The following is a 26,986-nucleotide window of genomic DNA, read 5'->3' on the forward strand; positions in this document are numbered from 1 at the left end:
GGGAGAGACTGGGAAGACAAGTTCTGTGACACTCACCTGTTTGACAGTCTGCGCGGAGACAAGAGGAACTGACATCCGCACGGGAGTGGTATTAACAACCACTGGCTTTGCTTTTGAGAAAAAGGGGAGGAAGCACAATTTATTTTCAGAAAATAGTGCTTGAAACATTTAAGATACTTAGTTCTCTCAAGATATCCTGATAAAAGAGCTTAAAGAATTTCATTTATTTCCTGTCTAGAGCACTCTTTAATCAAGATAGTTACCTTTTCAAAATTCCTTAGCCCATCTACCAAGGACCGTATATCTCAGGGAGCTCCAGTCTATCCGCCTGCTAAGGGAATGTTCGTCATTCAAGACAGTCTACTGAAAATATTTCAATCTGTACTCAGGTGATTTAAACATTCCCTAGTAAAGCCAGTCAGATGAAATGTTGTATAAATTTTAAAAAACTGCCATTCAGGAGCTTGAGTCACAATGCTGTTCTGTATTCTAATTGCCATGTTTGTACCGAAACCAGAGAAGATATCATTTTTATAGTATAATACATTATTTACAGAGTACCTACTAAAAGGCAGCACAGCATGAAGGTTAAGAAGATGGTCTCTTAAGTCATAACACCCTTGGGGGTTCAAATCCCAATTCTGCTGCTTTCTAACTCTCTTTGCCTGTACTCCATCTACAACATGGGGATAGTACCTCCGTTACAGAGTATAAAGATTAAATATGTTAATCTATGAACATTTATTAGAACAGTGTCCAACAAATAGTAAGTGCTCAATAAATGTTAGTTGCTCAATAAATGTGATTATTGTTATTACAACCAACATTACTCTATAAATGGCATTGTAGACAGTGTTCCGGGGAAACTAAAGTATACAGACACTTGCTCAAAGAGGTTACACTCCAGTAGAGCAGATGAGACATATACCAAATAAAATAAACATGATTAAAAAAGAGAAAGTGCTGCAGAGTCCGAGGGAGACAGAATGTATGACTGGCAGAGGATATGGAATACTGAAAGAATGCATGGCAGGCATTGTGTCCGAGGTGGGTCGTGATCAATGGTCAGGTTGCAGAGAGGGCACACAAGTTGGAGCAGAACATTCCATGAAGAGGTAGAAGCATGAGCAGTGGAGGCCTGATGCTGGGAAGCAGCAAAGCATTTCACAAAATGTTAGTGAACAGACCAGTCTGGTTGGAACCTAGGGTTAAAGTAGGCAAGCACAGGTCTTTAACGTTAGGGTAGAAATCTACATATTTAATCTGCATTTTTAATTCAGTAGGCGATGAGAAGTTTCTGAGGATTTTGAAGTACAGAAATATTACTTGGAATAGCACAAAAAGAAACCGTATTTGGCCACAGTGTATAAAACAGAATGGAGTTCCACAAAACAAGGAAAGTTAGAAGAGTGCACAAACTGAGGGTCTACTTGGGATGACACAGCTGGGGACGGACAGGAGAGAGCAACTGCAAAAGAGAAGGTGAAAGTGAAAGGAACCACCCAAGAGAGGGCAGAAATTGCACGCTTTTGGGGAAGAAAATGTAAGTCAGTGTGAAGCTTCCAAGTGGCCAGAAAAAGGACAGCAACCAGATGGAAAACCTCAAGGGTGAGATGATTTGAAGGGAAGATGAACCCTGACATAGAGACAAACTATGATGAAATGGACGAGAGAGGCTGGCACTAGACCTGTATGTTTGGACCAAAAGAAGTACAACCTTTCAAATTGCTTCCTGCCATTTCCACAGTCTAAAAAAGGGATTTAAGAAGATAGGAAGGATAGCCCGTTAGGTTTTATTTATGCAAAAAGGCCTAGAGCCTGGTCTGAAAGAGAGAGCTTGAGATAATGGGATCTAACAACAAAAGAGAAAGAACACACTTCCTTAGATAAAAAGGCTGGGAGGGCTGATGGCTGAAGACAGAAGGCTGAGAGTCCCGGAAGAACATTAGACAGTTCTCTGACCTAAAGAGAGCAGGCCCCTGCAAGCAAGGGGACAAAGGGAAAGGGTAGGGTAAGTGGGGGACCTCCAGAAAGTGTTTGATCAGTGGTGATGACTGCATCTCTCTCAATACACTAAAAACCACTACACTGTATGCTTAACAAGGGTGGATGCTATAGTCAACACAACTTCTATCTCAATAAAGTTGTCATACAAAAAGAGTACATGACCATGAATTATAGAAGCAGTGACATCGGATACCTAATTTGAACTTACTTCCTGTTCTGAGTCTCTTCAGTTACTTCAGTTTTATTTGGTTAAGTTATACTAACCACTACAGACTGATCTCAGCAGTACTAAAAAGAATTAAAGGAAATTATAAGACTGAATTCCTGCTTGGAACACAGAAGAACAGACTCCCTACTCCACTTGCTCCTTGGAGAAGAGATGCTGGCCATTGTTCCATGGACACATACAGCAGTGATTCTGAAGTGACTCCAACAACCAGAGAAGGTAAGAATTTCCTGGTGGTCTCTGAAGCAAAGGGAAGGAGCATGTGGCCTGCCTTCAGTCACATGAAATGACAGATGCAGATGATTTTTATTTGGATAATAAAGAAAGGGTTAACTGTCTCCGTGTGTGTGTGTGCGTGTGCACGCACCCGCGTGCGCGCGCACACATGCACACAGGACTAGAAAATCTGGGAACTCTAGGTTTACGTTAGCTTTGCATCTGCATGCTGAGTTTTCACTAAAACCTGGGAAATGAAGACAATAAAAAATGAAATGGCCAGAAAAGAGAACATTACAAATCACCTAGGGAAAGGGGGACATATTAATGTTATAGAACTACATCACCAGTCTCTATTTCTCCTCCCCCTCAACTTTTGAGCACAGTCCCACATTACTGTTATTGCCATTTTCATAGAAACTGGAATAATCTTTTCTTTTTTAGTCTTTAACAGAAATTCTGAACAATCTTGTTAGAATAGCCTCATTCCAAATTTTAGAAACCATACGTGCAAGTGTTTAAGGCTTTTTAATTTCTTAAATTGACTTTCTCACCAAGATGGTAGATTATATTCTAAAGAGATTAACCATGAAGTCTTCTGGATCTTTCTAGTGTGTGGCCTGCTATCCAACCAGCAGTTAACATGGTAGAACCTTTGAATACTGGCTTTGGTGGGAAATGTACAAGATGACCCTAACCCCCTTTGGCATAAGGAAATCCCTCACTGGAAATTAAGCCCTTATAAAGACATATTAGTACATTCATGAACGAGAGCAACTAGTTTTCATGTATCTCTAATAAAAATTATAAATTTAATTCATTATTCCTGCAAAATAATATATATTATATATACCTAGGTCTCTTATGGGATAGGAGAACAAAAAAAGAAAAATATGGGTGGACATAAGGGAAATTGCATGGGTGGTTGTGTATGTGAGCGGGCCCGAAAAGGGTATATACAGGAATAACTGAAGGAGCTGGAAAGGTAAAGGGGAGGACAGGGAGGGAAAGTTGAAGGTACAAGGCAAAAAAAGAAAGAAGCAGAGAAATAGAAAAAGGTGTGTGTGGGGAGGCGGGGTGGGTTTCCAGGAGGCAAAGAGCCTAAGTAGAGAGAGGCAGAAAGGTAGATAAAAACTTAGAAAAGGAAGTACCAGTAATTAGAATTATGCAGTATCCAACCTATTCATGTACTCTTCCTGGATCTTTAGCTTCTTTTCTACTTATACCAAAGGCTTATTATTAACTAAAATTAGTGTTAACATCACATTGGAAATGGATCTCAGCATATAGTACACATACAAACACACACATAAAATATAACAACTGTATCTCACGATTGCTTCACATCATTGGGATTATCCAGGTACACTGGACTTGCAGCACCTCTTTTAGTACCCTGCTAAGTTTAAGTACTGAGAGAATATAAAACTTGACTCCCTTAGTCAGCAATATGCAAGTGTCATTTTCCTTTCATTAAGAATACTGTAATAAAAGATTTTCTTCTAAAATCAGCTTGAAGAGGGATTAGAAAATAAAACTACTTGATAGGTCTAATTTTAATAGAATACAAACTAAAATACTGTTTCCTTCACATATCCTCTATTTTCTCCCATCAGTAATTTAAAAAATAGGTTTTTTCTTCCACAGTTTCCCTTAGTGAACTAGCTATTGGCAATATGTTGCTCCAACCCTCTGATCCCTTAATCAAAATGAAAGAGGAAACAAGTGATCTTTAATTCTGCTATTTACATCCAGTAAATAATAAGTCATTTACTTGCCATCAACTGCTTTGTGACATTGAAGGGATACGCAGCAGTCTTCCAAGACCAAAAATCAGGCCCTAAATCATAAACCGTCCTGAGCCTTTCACACCATTCAATTGCTAACAAGTAGATAAATATGGAGAGCGGTTATGTGTGTGAGTCTATGTATAGGTATCGGGCGGTAGGAAGGGTTAAACACAAACAGAAAACGGAAGGACTACAAACAGGCATATCCTCCAAAAGTACAACTGAGCAAAATAACAGAACATTTTAAGTGCTTTTTATTAGCAGCTACAGATTCAAAATAAGTAAAGGATGAAAGTGGTGCAAAGTTCTTATTTATCATTTATACCTTGCCTACTAGTCATTTCAATTGACCCAAACCCTATCAAACAGCTTCACAGTTTAGAAAACAAGATAAATAATTTGGTTTCATCTAAATTTGTCCCACTAAAGTAGACGGTAGGCTTACAAACCAGCAATATAACGGCTACGCACAAACTGATGAATAATTCTGATTGTCTGGTAGTATAGTACACCGTGTACCAACTTCTAGCAGAGTGAAATACTGTATTTATATACAACTATGATTCTATTTTGCGGCTTTCTGCAACAGTTGCTGAATTCATACTGTCGGCTGAAATGCCATACTTAATCAGGCTTTCAGCGAGAAAAGGACCAATGTTCTTTAATAATGTTCAAAGAATTAATGACTGTTTTTAAAAAATGGTTACTAACCTTGCTGGAGAGGTTGAGTGTTTGTACTGGGATTCTGACTAACTGGCTGGGTGGAGCTACTGGCTGTTGTGGCAGTAACAAGTCGGACATAATGAAACTTGCTTCCAGGCACTTGAATCTGCTGGACATTGGGAGCAGTTGCCAGAGGAATAATTGTCTTAAACTGTGATGTGCTCACGCCTCCAACAGTGATGGTCTGCACAGCTGATTTCACTGCCTATTAAACAATACAACACGGCTATCGTTAATCTGGGATTGAACTTGCCTACTCTTTTAACTTATGACAATTGCTCAGGTAAAAAAGTATGTTCCTGTATTTCATCAAAAGCTGTTGAAAGGAACAACCTGTTCAAAGAGAAATGAAAAGAATAGTAATGAATACAGGAGTGAAACCAAAATCGGCGAGTTCTACCTTCCATCTCTAGTAGTTACTTCCTTGAGAGTCCAGGTCAGGTGACTTGCTATGAAGAAATCATTACTTAAATTACAAGAACTTACTCAGTTTTGTTAATATTTATAAGAAAATAATTATTTTAAACCCCAAGAATTTAGCTTCATATTCAACATAGAGAAAAGAGGATGCAGACACTTGGCTTTATTTATTGCTACCCACCAAATTAACTATGACAAATTTCATTTTCATGTGTTCTAAAGAAGAAACCCAAAAGAAAAGCCCATCTTATACCCTCATTAAGTCCAGTCAATTCAACTGTATCTGCAGATACAAATGTAGCCACTAACATATGGGTAAGGGGTCAAATTCAGTCCAAAACTACCGCAATTTTTGTTGTCTAACAAAACGAATTTTGGGAGATTCAAACTTGAGTCAATATAATCATTTTAATCCTTTCCTTCATTCTGATAAACAGCAATGTGACTTCCCAAAAAGCTAAATGAAACATCAGAGGCAGAACAGAATAAAAGTCTCTCAAGATGTCTTCAGTTGGTGTTTAATCAACATACAACAGACTGTCCTATAAAGGTCTAGGCCAGATTCTCAACCAGTTCTATCGTGTTATTTTATTATTATATCCCCACCTATTTGTCAAAGAGCCCTCATGCTAAAAGACCATTCACTGATGTTGGAAATCTATATTATGTGGATAATAATTTATGAAAGAATAATTCTTAAGAATTTGAACATTTTCATAAAAGCCTAGAAGAGAGAGAGAGAGACAGAGAGACAGAGAGAGAGAGAGAGGAATTCATTTAGCATGGAAACTCTACAAGCAATAGTCAAAGGAGATTACTTCATAAAACGAGTCACACATTATCACTGGGCAGCGGTACCACAACACAGATCTAAAATAAAGATAAGAGACAAGAGCCACAACCGTCATTCAGTTAAATGAAAATATAAAGCTTAAGAAAAGGGATAAAATGTATACATATGGAAGCTACTGAAAAATCAAGCAAGCACGAGACAAGTATGTACAATGATGCAAGAGACACGTATCAGCTCAAAATGGGAAAAAAAATATTATCTTAAGGCGCCTCAAGCATAGATTTATTAGATACTTAATATGAATAAAGAATAGTGCTTTTAATACTCTAAGATGAGCTGTTTTAAATCTAGCAGCCACATTATGGGCTAGGTATAGTGTAGCCCAAGGACAGAGCCTAGTTTGGGTACATTTGCATAGCATGCCTTTTTCCAACTCTTTCAACTTTTCTGCATCCTAAGCTTCAAGCTACAACTCTTACAAGATGTACAGAATTGGGTCTTCAAAACAAAAATCAGATCTGACTGTATGTTTAAATCGTTTATGTCTGTTTACATCTAACAGACTTACTTAAAGACCTGCATTTAAATCCACTGTTGTACTGTTTTCTATTTGAACCACCTGTTCACTTCCATTCTTTTTTCTCTTTCTTACCTTCTTTTGTGTTATTTTATTATTCCATTCCCCCTCCCTGTATTAGCTTTTTATTTATACATTATGTTGCTAATCTTTTAATGGTGACCCTAGAGATTACAATGGACAATGTAGGAATTAAATCAGTACTTTACACATCACCCAGGAAATGAAAAGAACCACTAAACACGAATACCATTTACTTACTGTTAAGTATTTTAATTCTACATATAATAATTGAAAAAAAAAATTTTAATGTTTATTTTTGAGAGAGAGAGAGGCAGAGCATGAGCAGGGGAGGGACAGAGAGAGAGGGAGACAGAATCTATAACAGGCTCCAGGATGTGCCACGCTGACAGCACAGAGCCCAACACAGGGCTCGAACCCAGAAACCGTGAGATCATGACCTGAGCTGAAGTCGGACGCTTAATCAACTGAGCCACCCAGGCACCCCTCTACATATAATAATTTTAACTCCACAAGGCATTAATTTACATATACTCACAAATTTACCCTTTCTATATCATCCTGCTTCAAAGTACGAATGATTTTCCTTCTGCCTAAAGAGCGCACTTGAGGATTTCCTTCAGTGTGGGTCTGCTGATGAGGAATTCTTTCCATTTTGTTTCTCAAAAAATGTCCAGTTATTTGTATCTCATTTGTTGATAAACTCATCTACTAAATTCCTTTTTTTTTAATATTTATTTATTTTTGAGACAGAGACAGAGCACGAGCTGGGGAGGGGCAGCGAGAGAGAGGGAGACACAGAATCTGAAGCAGGTTCCAAGCTCCAAGCTGTCAGCACAAAGCCTGACACAGGGCTCGAACTCACGGACCAAGAGATCATGACCTGAGCCGAAGTAGGACGCTTAACCAACTGAGCCACCCGGTACCCCTCATCTACTAAATTCTTAATCTCAGTTTTATGTTTTCAATTTGAAAATATTCACCTGATTCCTTTTTTTTAATTGAGGCATACTGGACACACAATGTTCCATGAGTTTCAGGTTCATCAGATTCCTTCTTACAGTTTCTTTCTGTTGAAATTCTTCATCTTGTTACATTTCTGAATATATTAATCTTAGTTATTTTAAAAGTCTGAGTCTGATAACTCCATTATCTATATTTCTTGGTTTTGAATAATTTGGTCTGGTTGCCTGGTGACCTGATGATTTCTGATTCAATGCCAGACATTGTTTACAAAAAATTAAAAGACATACTTTGAGGCTCTGAATGATGTTATATTCCTCCAGGGATAATTCACTTCAGCTTCTGGCATGCAGTTAAAAGTAGGGGCAGATCATCCTAAACCAATCACAAATTGAGCAGTTTGAAGCACAGCTTCAATCTTCCATAGGCCTGGTCTATTTCTGGTTCACTCTTCCCCTATATATTACATCAGTGGTCCCAACTAGGAATGTGGTGTTTACAGGCTTCCACCTCCTTGGCGGGCCTGAAACCAAATTTTTGTTCATGAGATCCAGAAGACTGACAGATCCACTCAGCTCCTTAATCTCTCTGTAGCCACTTTCTGTTCATCACTTCAGTCTCTCAGCCATAACTTACAAATCAGCAAATGATCTAAGAAGTGTCATAGTGAACATGAGGCTGACTTCACTAGGCTTCCCTTTATTTCATGAATGTTACTTCAAACAGATTTTTAAAATATTTTTCCCCTGCTTTTTAGTTGTTTTTAGCAAGACAGTTGGTCTCCAACAAGCTAGTTCTGTACAGCCAAAAATAAAATACCAACTACTTGGGTTTTAATCTAGGCTACAGCACTCCTTTGTTGTGTGACCTTATGCAAGTAACTGAACTTCTCTGTGTTCAGTTTCCTCATCTGAAAATAATACCTTTCTTATAGGACTGCTGCAAGGATTAAATGAGTTAAATCATATGAAGTGCTGATAACATCACATATTATAATGCTCAATAAATGTGAGCTGCTATTTGTATCATCATTATGCCCATTACAGAAGGGAAAAACTGAAGCTCAGAGAGATTAAGAAATTTCCCCAAGGTCATAGAGCTAATACAAAGTAGCAGAGCCAGAATTTGAACCAGACCCAACTCCAAGGGCCATTCTTTTAAGTAAGACATCATAATGCCTCCAACTTTACATGCTTAACAAAACTAAATAGTATCCAGTCCTCAAGAACTGTTAAGAACTAAAGCTGCATATTTGCCTCTAAGAAACTTTGAAACTATTTTTTATTCAGTATGCTGAATATAAGTATAAACACATTTTTTAAATGTTTTTAAGGCAATTTCAGACTCACAAGAAGTTACAAAATGAATACAGAATTCCCATACTTTCCCCAATAGGCTAACATCTTCCATAATCATAGAACATTATCAAAATGTACCAGGAAATTGGTACAATACCATTAACTACAGAACAGAACTTATTTTGGATTTCCGAGTTTTTATATGCATTTTTGGAGGATGTATGCAAAAGACTGTATAGACTTTGTAATCAACATTACCATCAAGATACAAAATTGTTCCATCATGACAAAGAAACTCTCTTGCACTACCCTTCATAGTCACACCCTCCTCCCCAACCCTAACTCTTGACAAACTCTGATTAAATTGCATTTTCCGAACACCTGAAATACTTGGTAACATACAACAGTTACTATTTTTGCAAAAGACAGAAGCACTGGAATACAACTAACTTCTTTGAGGATTTACAAGTTAGTCCCTTCCTTTAAGTACAGTGGTCTGAGAAACTCCATGTGAATGCCCCTCTGAACATACAACATTACCAGAAAAACAGCTAATGTGCATTCAATAAGAATCCTCAGTATCTCTATTTCCTGATTAACATCCTTGACAGCTGGGTTAAAAACCAGCTATCTTAATTTAAATTCAGATAGCAACATTTAACAGGTATTAAGGGGCTGCCCTAAAATACATGGACTTGAAAGATTTCCTTATTTGTACTATTTCCTAAGCTATCTCTATTTACAGATTAATATCATAATTATGTGTTTAAAAATAAATGTCTTTGAACATTATTTTCCAATTAGCAAATGGCAAAAGTCTTTGCTTAATTCAAGTTTACCTATAAGGAAAGGAATAAAACACTCTTCCAGTTCTGCAAATGAGGACTCTTATTCTATCTGGTAAAGCTGGAGAGATAAAGAGGGAGAGAGGGAGGGACAGAGGGGGAGAAAGAAAGAGAAAGAAACAGACTCAACCAATACTCTAAAACAATGAGTTTGCAGAGTTCCATATTTGGTTCTGTTTGTAAATACTGCTTAGAAATCATTGTTTGGACATATGGGCTTTGGTTCCAGTTAGTCTCAGTCTTGTGTGTATTTTGGCAAGCAAACCTAATGCTTTTATATCTTTGTTTCTCTTTTGTACAAGGGAGAACATTACCACTAAATGAAATCTGTATAGCACTTTGAGACACCTGCACAAATCGTACTGTTTCAAACAGATGTTAAGATGGCCTTTGTTTAATCTAATGCAAAATCATAACAATATTTTCCTTAATGCTAACTAGGTAGTGTTTACTAAAGTGTGTTTGTTTCACTGAACATTAGCTCTTCAGGATTAGTTATTACATGAAACAGTCTACTTTGTCAAATTAATTTATGAAACCCTAAAGTAAACAATGTTAAACAAAAGCCTTCTCAGAGTCCTTACTATGCTAATGACCACTATAAAGTTCCTAGATGGGTATGGTATAGGATGCTTCTCAAACTTATTTAACAGTAGCATTTGGAGGGGAAATTTTTCTTTTATTTTTTTTCTTTTTTCTTCCTTTCTTTTCTTTCTCTTTTCTTCTTTCTTTCTCTTTCTTTCTTTCTTTCTTTCTTTCTTTCTTTCTTTCTTTCTTTCATATATTGGTGCCAAGAGAAAGACAGACAGTATCATGTAAAGACACCCTACAAACTCATTGTTTTAAGAATACTGGTTGAGTCTGTTTCTTTTTCTTTCTCCCCCTCTCTCCTTCCCTCCCTCTCTCCCTCCTTCTTTATCTCTCCAGCTTTACCAGATAGAATAAGAGTCCTCATTTGCAGAACTGGAAGAGTGTTTTATTCCTTTCCTTATAGGTAAACTTGAATTAAGCAAAGACTTTTGCCATTTGCCAATTGGAAAATAATGTCCAAAGACATTTATTTTTAAACACATAATTATGATATTAATCTGTAAATAGAGATAGCTTAGGAAATAGTACAAATAAGGAAAGTATCACAAAAGCTATAATATAAAATGTTAGCACAGACATAATAAATCCTAAGCAACTTGCACCATAAATATTTGTGAAATCTCTTAAAGTAGCAATCTGTATGTATTTCTACATAGAATATGACTTGAGACTCATTTTGAATCTAGGTAAATGGCAGCTAAGTTCAGCATAATTTTGTAAGAGGAAAGAACTTATGTTTTTCTTTTCTTTTTTATTGAAATATAATTGACATAACACTGTATTAGTTTTAGGTATAAAGAATAATGATTTCATATATGTATATATTGCAAATTGATTACCACAATAAGTTAACATCCATTACTGAACATAATGAGATTTTTCTTGTGATGGATGAGAAGTTTTGGGATCTACTTTTTGAGATCTACTCTCTTAGCAACTTTGAAATATACACTATTGTTAACTAAAGTTATGCTGTACATTACATTCCCAGAACTTATCTTAGAAAACTAACTGGAACTTTGCACATTTTGATCACCTTCACCCATTTTACCCACCACCACCACCCCCACCTCACAGCAAACACCAGTCTGTTCTCTGCATCTATGAGTTCCTTTTTCTTTTTCTTTTTTAAGATTCCACATATAAGTGAGATCACAGTTATTTGTCTTTCTGTATCTGACTTACTTCATTTAGCATAATTCCCTCAAGGTCCTTCCATGTTGTGGCAAATGGCAGGATTTTATTCTTTTTTTTATGGCTGAATACTAGTCCATTCATTATATATAAGATACACCACATCTTCGTTATCCATCCATCTGTCAAAAGACACTTAGCTTGTTTTCATGTCCTGGCTATTGTAAATAATGCTGCAATAAACATTAGAGTACAGACATCTTTTCAAGATGGTTATCTTACTTCCTTCAGGTAAATACCCAGAAATATAATTGTTGGATTGTATGGTAGTTTTATTTTTAATTTCGTGGGGGGTGGGGGGGCTCCACACTGTTTTCCAGGGTGGCTGCACCAGTGTACATTCCCACCAACAGTGCACCAGCGTTCCCCTGACGCTTGTTTCTTGTCTTTGCTAACAGCCATTCTAACGGATGTGAGGTGGTATCTCACTGTGGTTTTGATGTGCATTTCCCAGGTGATGGTGAGCACCTTTTCATGTGCTGACTGGCTATTTGTATGGCTTCTTTGGAAAAATGTCTATTCAGCTCCTCTGCCCATTTTTTAATTGGATTGCTTGGTTCTTCTCAGTTGAGTTCTAGGAGTTCTTTATATATTTTCAATATCGCCCCTTTCAGATATATACTTTGCAAATATTTTCTCCCATTCCATAGGTCACTTTCCCATTTTGTTGATGATGTTCTTTGCTGTGCAGAAGCTTTTATGTTTGATATAGTCACACTTACTTATTTTTGCTTTTGTTGCCTTTGCTTTTGTTGTCAAATCCAAAAAAATCACTGCCAAGACTGATGTCAAAGACCCTTATTATTTCCTTCTAGGAATTATATGGTTTTAGGTCTTATGTTCAAGTCTTTGATCTATTTTGAGTTTATTTTTGTGTATGATAAGATAATAATACAGTTTCATTCTTTTGCATGTAGCTGTCCAATTTTCCTAACACCAGTTACTAAAGAAACCATCCTTCCCCCATTGTATAATTTTGGCCCCTTGGTCATAAATTAATTGACCATATATATGTGGGTTATTTCTAGGCTCCCTACTCTGTGCCACTGATCTGTGTATCTGTGTTTATGACAATACCATACTGTTTTGATTACAACAGTTTTGTAATATAGTTTAAAATCAGGACTTTGTAGGGTTCCATATTAATATAGCTTTTAAAAATTTATGGTGAAATGTTTACAGAGTTTATCATCATGGAAAAACTATGTTTACAATAACCTAATTCCCAAACTTCAGGTTATTAAATAAACCCACCAAGAAGCAAATTTGCAAGCTGTAAAATGCTTCCAGGCTAAGAAACAAATGAGAAGATAAGAAGAGATAAATATTGTATGTATTATACGACTAATGTCAGAGTCAAACCTTGAGATGAGTTCCAGAACTTTCAGCACTCTTCTACTGACTGGTGAAATATTATGAAATAGGCATAGGCATTCTTGTGCTATTTTTTCACAGATATTAAGCCACCTTAAGTGTATTTACAGTTATGAATTACAGTGACAAGGATGAGTAATTTAAATATATTAGTATCTACAGAAGCATTCAAGGAAAGGGTTAAATGACCATAACAGGCAAAATTAGACAACCTGCTCTATAAGCATCAGCCTTATACAAATCAGAAGCCAACCCTACTAAAAATTAAAACATTATCAAGATAGAGTAAATAAAATAGCATGGGATTGGCCTAGGAGCAGAATACTAAAGATCAAAAGAACAGATAAAAGAACCTATATAACAAACAAATGAACAAAGAAAAAAAGAGACAAACAAAAAACAGACTCTTGAATACAGAGAACAAATTGGTGGTTGCCAGAGGGAAGGTAGGTAGGGGGATGTGTGAAATAAAGAGGATTAAGGGCACACTTATTGTGATAAGCACTGAATAATGTATAGAATTGTTTTATCATTATATTGTACACCTGACATTAATATCACACTGATGTTAATTTACTTCAATAACAAAAAGAAGGGGAAAAAGGAAAAAAAACTACAGAACAATAACTATAGCTACAGATTATGACATAGGTGAATCTTACACATTATGTTGTAAAGCAAGTTTCAAATTATTAAATTAGGTATTATAACAAAAATGATTTTGAAATAAATTATTTGGAGAAGGAAAGGAGCCTATATATAGAACAGTTCATGATGAAACCTGGCATTTCAAATCAACAGAGAATGATGAGCTATTCGGTAAATGGTACGAATTAGCTATTCGGTCTGAAGAAAAAGAACTGGATCCCTAGAATTCATTCCGTGTAATAAGTTTCAAATAGATCAAAGATTCAACCTTAAGAAAACACCAAAACCAATACTGCCATAAAGCCAGAGACGCAGACCAATGGAACAGAATAGAGACTACAAATAAACCTGCACATATATGGTCAAATGATTTCTGACCAGGGTGCCAAGACCATTCAGTGTGAAAAAGACAAAGGGTGTCAGGAAAACTGGGTATCTACACGCAAGAGAATGAAGTTGGATCCTTTGCCAGGATCCTTTGCCAACATCACATAAAAAAATGAACTCAAAAGAGATCCATGATCTAAATGTAAGATGTAATACTAAAAACCTCTTAGAAGAAAAACATATGGTGATGCTTCATGACATCGGATTTGGCAATGATTTCTTGAATATGAAACTAAAAGCACAGGAAATAAAAGAAAAAATAGACAAACTGGACCTTCATGGAAATATTTAAATTTTGTGCTTCAAAAGACACTGTCAACAAAGTAAAAAGCAACTCAGAGAATGAGAGAAAATACTCACTAATCATATAGCTGATGAGGATTAAGATCCAGAACAAAGAACTTAAAAAAAAAAAAGTTTTTAAAGTGCATTTATTTATTTGGAGAGAGAGAGAGAGAAAGAGAGAGCTCACAAGCACGTGAGGGGAAGAGAGAAGGAGAATCAAAATCCAAAGCAGGCTCCACGCCATCAACAGAGCCTGATGTGCGGCTTGAACTCACAAACTGTGAGATCGTGACCTGAGCTGAAATCAAGAGTTAGACGTTTAACCGGCTGTGCCACCCAGGCGCCCCTAAAGAGAGAACTTTTAAAACTCAAACAAGCAAATGGATTCAAAAATAGGCAAAGAACTTGAAAAAACATTTCTTGAAAGACATACAGTGGCCAATAAATACATGAAAAAATATTTGAACATCACTAATCATTATGGAAATGCAAATCAAAACTACAATGAGATACTACCTCATACCCATTAGGATAGGTACTATCAAAAAAAGTGTTGATGAGGGACGCCTGGGTGGCTCAGTTGGTTAAGCGTCCACTTCGCCTCAGGTCTTGATCTCGCGGTTTGTGAGTTCGAGCCCCGCTTTGGGCTCTGTGCTGACAGTTCAGACAGCTGACAGCTCAGCTGGAGCCTGCTTCGGATTCTGTGTCTCCCTCTCTCTCTGCCCCTCCCCAGTTCATGCTCTGTCTCCATCTCTCAATAATAAATAAACATTTAAAAAAATTTTAAAATAAATAAAAGTGTTAATGAGAATATGGAGAGGGGCACTTGGGTGGCTCAGCTGGTTAAGTGTCAGGTCATGACCTCGCAGCTCGTGAGTTCAAGCCCCACGTTGGGCTCTGTGTTGACAGCTCAGAGCCTGGAGCCTGCTTTCAGATTCTGTGTCTCCCTCTCTCCCTGTCCCTCTCCCACTGGCACTCTCTGTCTCTCTCTCTCAAAAATAAATAAATATTAAAAAAATTTAAAAAAAGAATATGCAGAAACTGGAACCCTTGTACATTAATTACATGGTAAAATGGTACAATTGTTGTGGAAAGTACTATGATGTTTCCTCAAAAAATTAAGCACAGCATTGCCATGTGATCCAGAAATTCCACTTCTGGGTATACAACTCAAAGGAATTGAAAGCAGGGTCTCCAAGAGATATTTATACATCTATGTTTATAGAAGGATAATTAAAACGTGGAAGCCACCCAAGTGTCCATCAACAGATGAATACACATAAAATAAAATGTTACTTAGCCTTAAAATGGAAGAAAATTCTGACATATACTACACCACTGGTGAACCTTAGAAACATTACGCTAAGTGAAATAAGCAAAGCAAAAAGACAAATACTGTATGATTCTGCTTACATGAGGTACTTAGAGTAGCCAAAATCACAGAGACAGAAAGTAGAATGGTGGTGTTCAAGAGCTGGTGGGAGGGAAGAATGGCAACTTGTTATGCAATGGGTACACAGTTTCAGTGTTCCAAGAGATAGCGTTCTGAAGATGAACAGTGGGGATGGCTGGACACCAGGATGAATGCACTCAATACCACCGAACTATACACTTAAAAATGGTTAAGACAGTAAATTTTATGGTGTGTGTACCCTACCCAAATAGATATCCACTTTGCAAGATGGGCTATGAAAAGCAGTCAGGATAAAAATGATATAGAGGCTAATATTAATTTAACCATTTCATAAAGTTTAAAGAACAAGTCTATCTGTTCTTGTACTTAATGTGTAATAAAAGAATATTGTATGTAAAATAAATAAAATACAGCCAAATAACTTTTAAAAATGAATGCATATTTTATAATATTGGAGTAAGGAAGACTTAACTAGATATAGCTCAAAAACTCAAAATTCATAAAGACACTACAATATTTTAACTAATTTCATGTGCAATATTTCTGCGAGGAACAGAAACAAGACAAAGCCAACTGGGAAAAATGTTTGTAACTACATTAATAACAAACGAGTAATTTCCTTAATATGCTATGGGCTTTTTTCAGTTTTTAGTTCACAAGGAAAAAGAGACAAACCACCCAATGGGCATCAGAGTCCACAGAAGAGGAGTCCAGAAGACACAAAGACATGAATAATTTTTAAAAATATAAATCTATGTGAAGGGCACCTAGGTGGCTCAGTTGGTTAAGCGGCCTACTCTATCTTGTCTCAGATCACAATTTCACCAGTTTGTGGCTTGTGAGTTCAAGCCCCACCCCTGCATGAAGCTCTGTGATGACAGCATTGAGCCTGCTGGGATTCTTTCTCTCCCTCTTTCTCTGCCCCTCCCCTGCTCTCACACACACACACACACACACACACACACACACACACACACTCCCTCTCTCTCTCTCTCCCTCTCTCTCTCTCTAAGTAAATAAATAAACTTTAAAAAAAGATATAAACCTATATGAGATCTTTTAATTAGATTGGCAAAGGCTAAAAGTGATGTATTAAACAGGAGAGTACAAAAATAGACTCACTTAAATATAGTCCACTGATCTCTGACAAAGGAGCAAAAATAATTCAATGGAAATAGTTTTTTCAACAAATGGTGCTAGAATAGGACATCCACATGCAAACAAGTGAATCTAAACACAGACACCTCAGGGGCGCCTGGGTGGCTCAGTCGGTTGGGCAGCCGACTTCGGCTCAGGTCATGATCTCGCGGTCCGTGAGTTCGAGCCCCGCGTCGGGCTCTGTGCAGACAGCTCAAAGCCTGGAACCTGTTTCAGATTCTGTGTCTCCCTCTCTCTGACCCTCCCCCATTCATGCTTTGTCTCTCTGTCTCAAAAATAAATAAACGTTAAAAAAAATTAAAAAAAAAAAAAAAAAATTTAAACACAGACACCTCTCATATGGATTCAGACCTAAAACTATAAAACTATGAAGCAAAACAATAAAATTCCTGGAAGAATATATAGGAGAAAATTTAATTTACCTTGGGTTTGGTGATGACTTTTTAGATACAGTAACAGAAGCATGATCCATGAAAGAAAAAACTGGTAAGTCAAACTTCATTAATATTAAAAATTTCTGCTCTGCAAAAGATACTGTTAAGAGTATAAAAGATAAACCACAGACTGGGAGAAAAGATCTGCAAAACACATTGTAAGGTCTAAGATGCAAGAGCCATCTGGGTTCCATTCCAGAAATTCTTGAAACCAAAAAGCACCACAGGAATGCAACCAGCCTATGAAAAACTATAGGATGTACACAACCCAGTTTTGTTTTTTGTTTTTGTTTTTTTTAAAGGGCACGACGTATCTGAATCCCAAACGTATCTGAATCCCAAATTCAAACATAGCATAAAAAAGAAATATAATGATTAGGGAAATCTGAATTAACTAGGTATTTAATAGCATCAAAGGAATGTGGGTAAGTTTAAAAAAGTGTTCCTATCTTTTATATATATAAAGAAATATCTATAGATGAAATGACATGATTTACTTTAAAAAAATGTGGGAGGAGGTTATAGATAAAAACAAGGTAAAACTGATAATTCTGAAGTTGGGTAAAGGACACGTGGGAATTAATAATATCCTAACTTTTTAATATTTTTAGGTTTTTAACATATAATTTTAAGTTTGTATAGTACAAAAAGGTCTTAGTAATATGGTCACAGGACCCCACTCGTACTCAATCAACATAATTATAAAAGCATAAAACAAAACCATCAGGAAAAATAACAGAAAAAAGAATAAATTCTCAGTCATTTATTCCTTCTGTTCCATAACCTGGCTAATGGGTACAGGTATGAGGAGCTATAGACAAAATACAACTTCAGGCAACAGAATCAATGGAGCCTACAACCTGTAATCACCTCAACACCACCTCTTATTATTCTTACAACAATCTATGTCAAAGTTTATCAGAAAAACAAACACCCTTCACTTCAAATTGTACTCATTTACAAAAATAATCATCCCCAACTCAAACATGTAAGAGCTTCATGCCAAAAGCTATCAACTTCTGAAACCTCTGTGTCCAAACAGTTCTACCTCAACTTTTTGATACTGTCATTGCTCATATCACTTCCTGTCTGGATATTTGCAAAAAAAATTCAATCATCTTTATGACTCACCTCTATCTGCTACCAGAGACATTGCTAATTTTTTTGCAAATTTCACTTTCACACTTTGACTATAGCTCATTACGACTCAGAAACATTCCATGGGTCTCCATTTAATGACAAAATTAAACCTAAATTTGCTTTGTTTTAAAAATCATCCATAATCTAACCTTATCTTTATATGCTCTCCATTCCCTCCAAAGCATTACTAATGCCAATCAGATTAGTTGTCTTACCATCCTACATGTACAGTAATCTAGTTCAGCTCTAGACCTTCACACTTGTGGCTGACATCCACTCTAATTTATACCCATACAAAAATCTTAGGATGATTAGAGAAGGCATCCCTGAGCTATCTGTGGTTGAACCTCCTTATACAGGATCTCATACCATCATAAATCTTTTCATGGTTTTGCAATTTTATCTGTTTTTATATTATTTGATTCATTTCTATCATAGTCCCTCTCACCACCTCCTTAGACTTTAGGTTCTATGCATACTCATTGCTCTCTAGTGTTTCATACCACAGCCCCTAAGACATAGTAGATACTGATTAAGTATCTGAGTAAATGGTAAATGAAGAAGTACCAGGATTTATCTTTCTTTAGTTTCAAACCATCTTGTCTATACCACACAAATAAGCACCTATTTCATTACTCATTATTGTTTTACATGCATTCAATTTTGTCTCTCCAACCACTGTAAGCTCTTCTATAGTTTCTACAGCCCCAGCAGAGGGTACACACTCAACTCAATAAATACCAATAGCCACGAAGAGCACAGAATGGAAGAGTGTCTCTCCATCATGGAAAATTTCATTATTGTTCAGGGTCCCAATTTTCTGTCAATTACCTGTACTAATGTAGCACTATTATGCTATATATGTATGGCCGATCATGTAACAGACAGCTTGCTGCTAACCAAAATCCAGAGTCTCTTCTGCTTCCTAGGCATGTAGCTGATTATATTTCCTAACCTCCCTTGTTAAGATGAGGCCATGCAACTCAATTTTAGCTAGTGAGGTGAATGGATGCTATATGCCTATTTCTAGGTCTGGTCCAGAAAAGCCTCTCACATGTGCTTTTCCATGTCTTTTCCCTTCCAGCTGGCTAGAATGGAAATAACTTTCAGAGAGACTGAGAACATCATTCAGTTTATAATTAATTTCAAGCCTATTAAAAATATTAGCAAAATTAAGTTAAAATATACATGTCACATCACTGTTTATAAAACATTCCATGGAATCATATCAACATTGTGATCTGATATCACCAGTATCTATTATATTTTTTAAAACATAAATAAACCATTCTTAAGCAGGTGGAAATTTACATTATTCCCTTTCCTCTGTAAGTTTGTATTTAATTCCATATCCTCTAAAAACTTTATTCTAGTGTAAATTTTTATGCTTGAAATTCTTTTAAAATTCTCTGAAACAAAAAGATGTATATAAATTGAAATTTTGAAAACATTATTTCCTATTACCCTTTTTGTACAGCTCTAAGCATTAAATAATTTTGTCTGTATCAACAAGAGCCAAACTATAGAGACAGCCCAAATGTCCACTGACTGATGAATGGATAAAGAAAATGTGGTGTGTGTACACACACACACACACACACACACACACACACACACACACAGGAATATTACTCAGCCATCAAAAAGAATGAAATCTTGCCATTTGTAACCACATGGATGGAGCTAGAATGTATTATGCTAAGCAAAATAACCAGAGAAAAGACAAATATCATATGACTTCTCTCATATGGAATTTAAGAAACAAAAAAGATGAACATATGGGAAGGGGATGAAGAAAGAGAAGGGAAACAAACCACCACAAGAGACTCTTGTGACAAAGAACAAACTGAGGGTTGATGGAGGGAGATGGGTGGGAAATGGGCTAGATGGGTAATGGGTATTAAGGAGGGTACGTGTTATGATGAGCACTGGGTGGGGTATGTAAGTGATAAATCACAGAATTCTACTTCTGAAACCAATACTATTTATATGTTATATGTATATAATTTGGATTGAATTAATAATTACTGTATATACTTAAAGCAACACAAATATATTATAAATTGTGATTATCACAAATGAAAAAGATTTTATTGGGAGGTATCTCTTATTCAGATGGATGACAGGATTCATTACTTCATGTATCCACGGCTGAATATTATATATTGCAAGAGTGAGAGCTCAGCACCAATTCTACTCCTATTTTTGTTATAAAACTTCTCTTGAATTTTATACCAAAATTTAAATTGTATTCTACTTCCAAAAATTATTCTTGATGATCTGAAAACTCACTTAGGTCCTCCTTTAATTTAGTAGAGAGAAAAAAAAAACTGAAATCAATGTGAGTTACAAGCAAAAAGTTTTAATAATCTTCAGTCATTTGTTTCTAGGGCTTATGTCAAAAATGTTTTTTACCAAAACCTGTCAAGGTGCACAGATCATGATTTCACGGTTGTGGGATCAAGCCCTGCATCAGGCTCTATGCTAAGGATGGAACCTGCTTGGCATTCTCTCTCTCCACCCCACCCCTGCTCACACTTTCTCTCTCTCAAAATAAATAAATAAACATTTAAAAAAATGCAACTTTTTTTTTTTTAAAAAAGGTCCAGACAGCCATTCCAATAAAATAAGAGGTACATTCAGAGATGACCTAGATGTTGCAACCATCAGATAAGAACTTTAAAATAACATGAAACTAGAGTTCTAGAATGAGAAGAGGGTGGCTCAGTTGGTTGAGATTCCGACTCCTGATTTTAGCTCAGGTCACAATCGCACAGCGATGAGATCAAGCTCTGCACTGGGCTCCACGCTGAGCATGGAGCCTGCTTGAAATTCTCTCCCTCCCTCTCCCTCTGCCCCTCCCCTGCTTATGCATGCTCTCTAAAAAAAAAATAAAAAAATAAAAAAATAGAGTGAGAATAGAGAAAGAATGAGGCAGAAGAAATAAATGAAGAGATAATAGCCAAACAAAAATAAAATAAAATATAATAAATCATAGATCCAAGATGGTTTAAAATCAAGATAAATGTGTATTTAAAAGAAGAAAGCAATAACAACACAGCACATATATGGATACATAATAGTCAAACCACAGAAATCCAAATATAAAGAGAAAATCTTGAAAGCAGGTAGGGAAAATAAAGACACATATACAAAGGAAGAAAAGACAAAAATTACGGCATTACTTCTCACCAAACACTATGCATTCTAGAAGTCAATGGGGTGACATTTTTAAAGCACTGAGGGAAAACTGCCAACCTAGAATTTTTTACCCAATGAAAATATCTTTCTAACAAGTAACAGCAAAATAAGACTTTTTTAGGCAAACAAAAGCTGAGAAATCTCTCGTCAGCAGAATTTTCCTTAAAATTTTAATTTTTCTAAAAATATTAAATTTTCCTAAAGAAAGTTCTTTAGGGAGGAATTTTATACCAAACTAAGATTGGGGCCTACAGAAAGAAAGGAACTGTGTAAGATACAGTTAAAATGAAAATAAATAAGACTTGCTTATTTTTAATTGTATTAAAAGGTAATTTTGTGTAAAGCAAAAACAAAAAATGTATGATGGAGTTCATAACCTGTAAAAGTAAAATGTTTAACAATGACAGCTTATAAAGGATAGGAAAAAAGAAATGGAAGTACTCTATTGTAAGGTTCTTATCCTACATGAAGTGACATAAATATAAAAGTAGACTGTTATAAGTCAAAAATGTAGTATTTGTCACTAGAGCAACCAATAAGTTTTTAAAAGTTTAAACTATAATAAGCCAATAGTGGAGATAATACAAAAAAAAAAAAAAAAAAAAGAGTTAAAAAACAAAAGGAACAAATGAGACAAAAAGAAAATAACTAGTAAGATACTAGATTTAAATCCAACCATATCAACAATTATATTAAATATAATGGTCCCAGAGCACCTGTGTGGCTCATTCGGTTGAGTGTCCGAATTTTGATTTCGGCTCATGATCTCTCTGTTCATGGGTTCAAGCCCTGCATCAGGCTCTGTGCTCTTAGCTTTGGATCTTCTGTCTCCCTCTCTCTCTGCCCCTCCCCCACTTGCTTGTGCTTATTTTCTCTCTCTCTCAAAAAATAAACATTAAAAAAAATTTAATATAAATGGTCTATAAATACTGATTTTTAAATATTGACTATGTATCTAATCACCTTGCTAAATTTATACATTAGTTCTAACAGTTCATAGCAGATTCTTAAATTTTACATGCATATAATGGTATGTAATTTGTAACAATTTTTTACTTTCTTTTGAAACCCTATGTCATTTATTTCTTTTTCTTGCAATACTGCATTAACTCAGACCTGCAGCAGAATTGAACATGTGTTGGAAGTGGATATCCTTGTTCAACACTGCACCATAACATGAAGTCTGATGTATTTCCGCCTTTTCAAATTATGAAAGTATCCTTCTATTTTTATTGTTTCAAGTATTTTTAACCAAAATGGAGGCTGGCTACCATCAGCATTTTTCCGCATGTATTGAGATGTATTGAATATATTCATAAAATTATTCTTTTTTCTTATTCATTGTTGTGAATTCAATGGATAGATTTTTGAATGTTAAACCACACTGCATTTTTAAAAATGTTTTTACTTCTTTTTGAGAGACAGAGAGAGCACACATGCATGCTAGCAGGGGATGGGGGGAGAAGGAGAGGGAGAGGCAAAGGGAGAGAGGGGGAGAGAGGGAAAGAGAGGGAGAGGGAGAGGGAGAGGGAGAGGGAGAGGGAGAGACAGAGAGAGACAGAGAGAGAGAGAGGGAGAGGGAGAGGGAGAGGGAGAGGGAGAGGGAGAGGGAGAGGGAGAGGGAGAGGGAGAGAGAATATCCCAAGCAGGCTCCACACTGTCAGTGCAAAGCCTGATGTGGGGCTCAAACTCACAAACCACAAGATCATAACCTGAGCCGAAATCAAGAGATGGACACTCAACTGACTGAGCCACCTAGGCGCCCCATAAATCATACTGCATTTCTAAAATAAATCCAAATATTCCATGAAAAAAAATAGTACTTAAGGTAAGAATAAGATTACAGGACAAAATACACTTTAATGTCAGAAAGTAGAGAACAGTTTTGCTAAAATCTAAAGCAAGAAGAAAGTAAACCATGCAGAATCACGTTTGCATTGGTATAGTGCTTATTTACATGTCTAATAAATACTTTGTAGAGAACTGAGGATTACTTTACAAAATAAATATAATGGAAGAAATACGTCCTATAATAATAGACAACTATAATATCAAGTAAATTGAGAAAATATTAAGACTTGCCTGACTTCCCATAACAAACCTGGTTACATTAGTGTCAAAGATGGAGAAGAAAGTGAGAACAGTTTTCAGATAGTAATGAGAGGAAGGAAGGAAAACATGTAGTCCGACCCCTCCACTGCAGGATCAGTGGCCTAATGGCTGAAGGAGGAAAAAATGGCCATCGTTTAAGAGATCTGCTAGGAAAGCAGTCTTGTAGGGGAGAGCTGGGTATCTGTTAGAACAAGATAAAAAGAACATTCAGCGAAGAGACTGAAGATTTAGGGGATTATTTTGATATGAACTCCAGAGAGGGCACAATGGAAGTAGTTCAAGAGTTGGGGATAAGTGAGAACAAGGACAGAAGATACTGACAACCTTAAGGAGATTAGATGTGGGAGATAAAAGGTGATGTAGGAGTCTGGGCCTTTGGATGGTACCCAATGTAAATAGGGATAAATAATGAGAGAAGTCCTGGCTATTCAAGGCAGATGGTGGTAAGATTGTTGAGTGTTGGCAGGTAGGGAAAGGTGGATACTTGGGAGTTTCCTTTTGACCACTTTTGACCAATGGGGGCAAAGCTTTACTTTTCAGTCTTTTTCTTAATTGACTTTTTTGGTATTTAAAATTATAGCCCAAGAGCATTCTTGAAGTCATCTCTCTTTCCAGTATTTTTATTTTTGGTTTTTGGTGTTTTTTTTTTGGTTTCTCCTACTACCTCTTATCATTCCTTCTCTTTCATTGACTCCTTTTCTTTTAATAACTCTTAATATTTCTGTGGTTCAGTCCTGCTTTCTTCTATCTGTACACACAACCTCATGCTCCCTGGTTGATTTCATCTATATGCATAGTTTTAGTCACTGCCTATACTCAGCTTCCTAAAGGACATTTTACTTTAGATATCAATGAGTACTTCAATGACAAACATCTGCAAGAACTAAACAACATCTCTTTGCCCAAACCAATTATTCTCTCTATATTTCCTTTCTAGTTTAAGAGGATAATGGAATTTTTTCTATTATCTCAAAATTTGGGTGAAGTGAGGTCAAGGCTAAGAACTACAAATGATAAATCCTCACACTCTAAAAAGGAAGACAAAGGCATCCATGGCAGACTTACTGAGAGATAGCATCACTATCATCCATCTCCTGCCTGTTGAAAATGAAACCAAACAGACTTCAAGCTGTATTATAAAGCTGTAATCAAGACAGTATGGTACCAGCACAAGAAGAGACACTCAGATGAATGGAACAGAACAGAGAACCCAGAAATGGACCCACAAACGTATGGCCAACTAATCCTTGACAGAGCAGGAAAGAATATCCAATGGAATAAAGACTGTCTCTTCAAACGGTGCTGGGAAAGCTGGACCTTTCAGCTGGACCAACTATGGGAAAGCTGCATAGTGACATGCAGAAAAATGAACCTGGACCTCTTTCTTATACCATACACAAAAATAAACTCAAAATGGATGAAAGACCTAAATGTAAGGCAGGAAGCCATCAAAATCCTCTAGGAGAAAGCAAGCAAATACCTCTTTGACCTTGGCCTCAGCTACTTCTTACTCAACACATCTCCAGAGGCAAGGGAAACAAAAGCAAAAATGAACCCCTGGGACCTCATCAAAACAAAAAGCTTCTGCACAGTGAAGGAAATAATCAGCAAAACTAAAAGGCAACCGACAGAATGGGAGAAGGTATTTGCAAATGACATATCAGATAAAGGGTTAGTATCCAAAATCTGCAAAGAACTTACCACACTCAACACCCAAAAAAACAAATAATCCAGTGAAGAAATGGGCCAAAGACATGAATAGACACTTCTCCAAAGCAGACATCCAGATGGCCAACCGACACATGAAAAAATGCTCAACATCACTCATCATCAGAGAAATACAAATCAGGGGCACCTGGGTGGCTCAGTCGGTTAAGCGTCCGACTTCGGCTTAGATCATGATCTCAGGGTCTGTGAGTTCGAGCGCCGCGTCAGGCTCTGTGCTGACAGCTCGAAGCCTGAAGCCTGTTTCGGATTCTGTGTCTCCCTCTCTCTCTCTGACCCTTCCCCATTCATGATCTGTCTCTGTCTCAAAAATAAATAAACGTTAAAAAAAAAAAAAAGAAATACAAATCAAAACCACAATGAGATACCACCTTACACCTGTCAGAATGGCTAACATTAACAACTCAGGCAACAACAGATGTTGGCGAGGATGCAGACAAAGAGGATCTCTTTTGCATTGCTGGTGGGAATGCAAACTGGTGCAGCCACTCTGGAAAACAGTATGGAGGTTCCTCACAAAACTAAAAAATAGAACTACCCTACAAGCTAGCAATTGCACTAGTAGGTATCCAAGGGATACAGGTATGCTGTTTCGAAGGGGCACATGCACCCCAATGTTTATAGCAGCACTATCAACAATAGCTGAAGTATGGAAAGAACCCAAATGTCCATCGATGGATGAATGGATAAAAAAGATGCGGTATATATATATACAATGGAGTACTACTCAGCAATCAAAAAGAATAAAATCTTGCCATTTGCAACTACATGGATGGAACTGGAGGGTATTATGCTAAGTGAAATTAGTCAGCGAAAGACAAATATCATATGACTTCGCTTATATCAGAACTTTAAGATACAAAACAGATGAACAGAAGGGAAGGGAAGCAAAAATAATATAAAAACAGCGAAGGGGACAAAACAGAAGAGACTCTTAAATATGGAGAACAAAGAGAGGGTTACTGTGGGAGGGGGGTGGGCTAAATGGGTAAGGGGCATTAAGGAATCTACTCTTGAAATCACTGTTGCACCTATATGCTAACTAACTTGGATGTAAATTTAAAAAAATAAATAAATGAAATTGAAAAAACAAAAAGAAAAGAAGAGGAAATGAAACCAAACAGATTAGAAATAGAAGTAGGGGCACCTGGGTGGCTCAGTTGGTTAAGCATCCAACTTCAGCTCAGGTCATTATCTCACAGCTCATGAGTTCGAGCCCTGTGTCAAGCTCTGTGCTGACACTTGGAGCCTAGAGCCTGCTTCAAATTCTGTGTCTCCCTCTCTCTCTCTGCCCCTCCACCGTCTGCACTCAGTCTCTCTCTCTCTCTCTCAAAAATTAAAAAAAAAAAAAAAGAAGTGAATTTATAAACGTAGAGAAGACTATACCTCCATAAGAACAAAGGCAGGGGTTCTCCAAGAAAACCTCTGGGATGGACTAAGTAAT

The 26,986-nt window shown here is 36.6% G+C and overlaps 2 protein-coding genes across 8 annotated transcripts in view; both read right to left on the reverse strand.

Moving 5' to 3' along the window:
- The window catches only part of LOC132692355 (placenta-specific gene 8 protein), a 194,158-nt gene that overhangs the window by 52,782 nt on the left and 114,390 nt on the right, over positions 1 to 26,986 (reverse strand). The window lies entirely within an intron of this gene.
- Positions 1 to 26,986, reverse strand: part of LIN54 (lin-54 DREAM MuvB core complex component) — a 68,520-nt gene that overhangs the window by 12,998 nt on the left and 28,536 nt on the right. For 6 of the 7 annotated variants that reach the window (XM_060654749.2, XM_060654745.2, XM_060654752.2 and 3 more), the window contains 2 exons: positions 4,951 to 5,167; positions 37 to 110 (listed from right to left, as the gene is read on the reverse strand). In XM_060654749.2, coding sequence (XP_060510732.1) covers positions 37 to 110; positions 4,951 to 5,167 — 291 coding nt within the window. The remainder of the gene's footprint in view (positions 1 to 36; positions 111 to 4,950; positions 5,168 to 26,986) is intronic. The other variant, XM_060654750.2, reaches the window with a different exon arrangement.

Source organism: Panthera onca, chromosome B1, assembly GCF_046562875.1.
Source record: "Panthera onca isolate mPanOnc1 chromosome B1, mPanOnc1 haplotype 2, whole genome shotgun sequence".
Classification (NCBI taxonomy): domain Eukaryota; kingdom Metazoa; phylum Chordata; class Mammalia; order Carnivora; family Felidae; genus Panthera; species Panthera onca.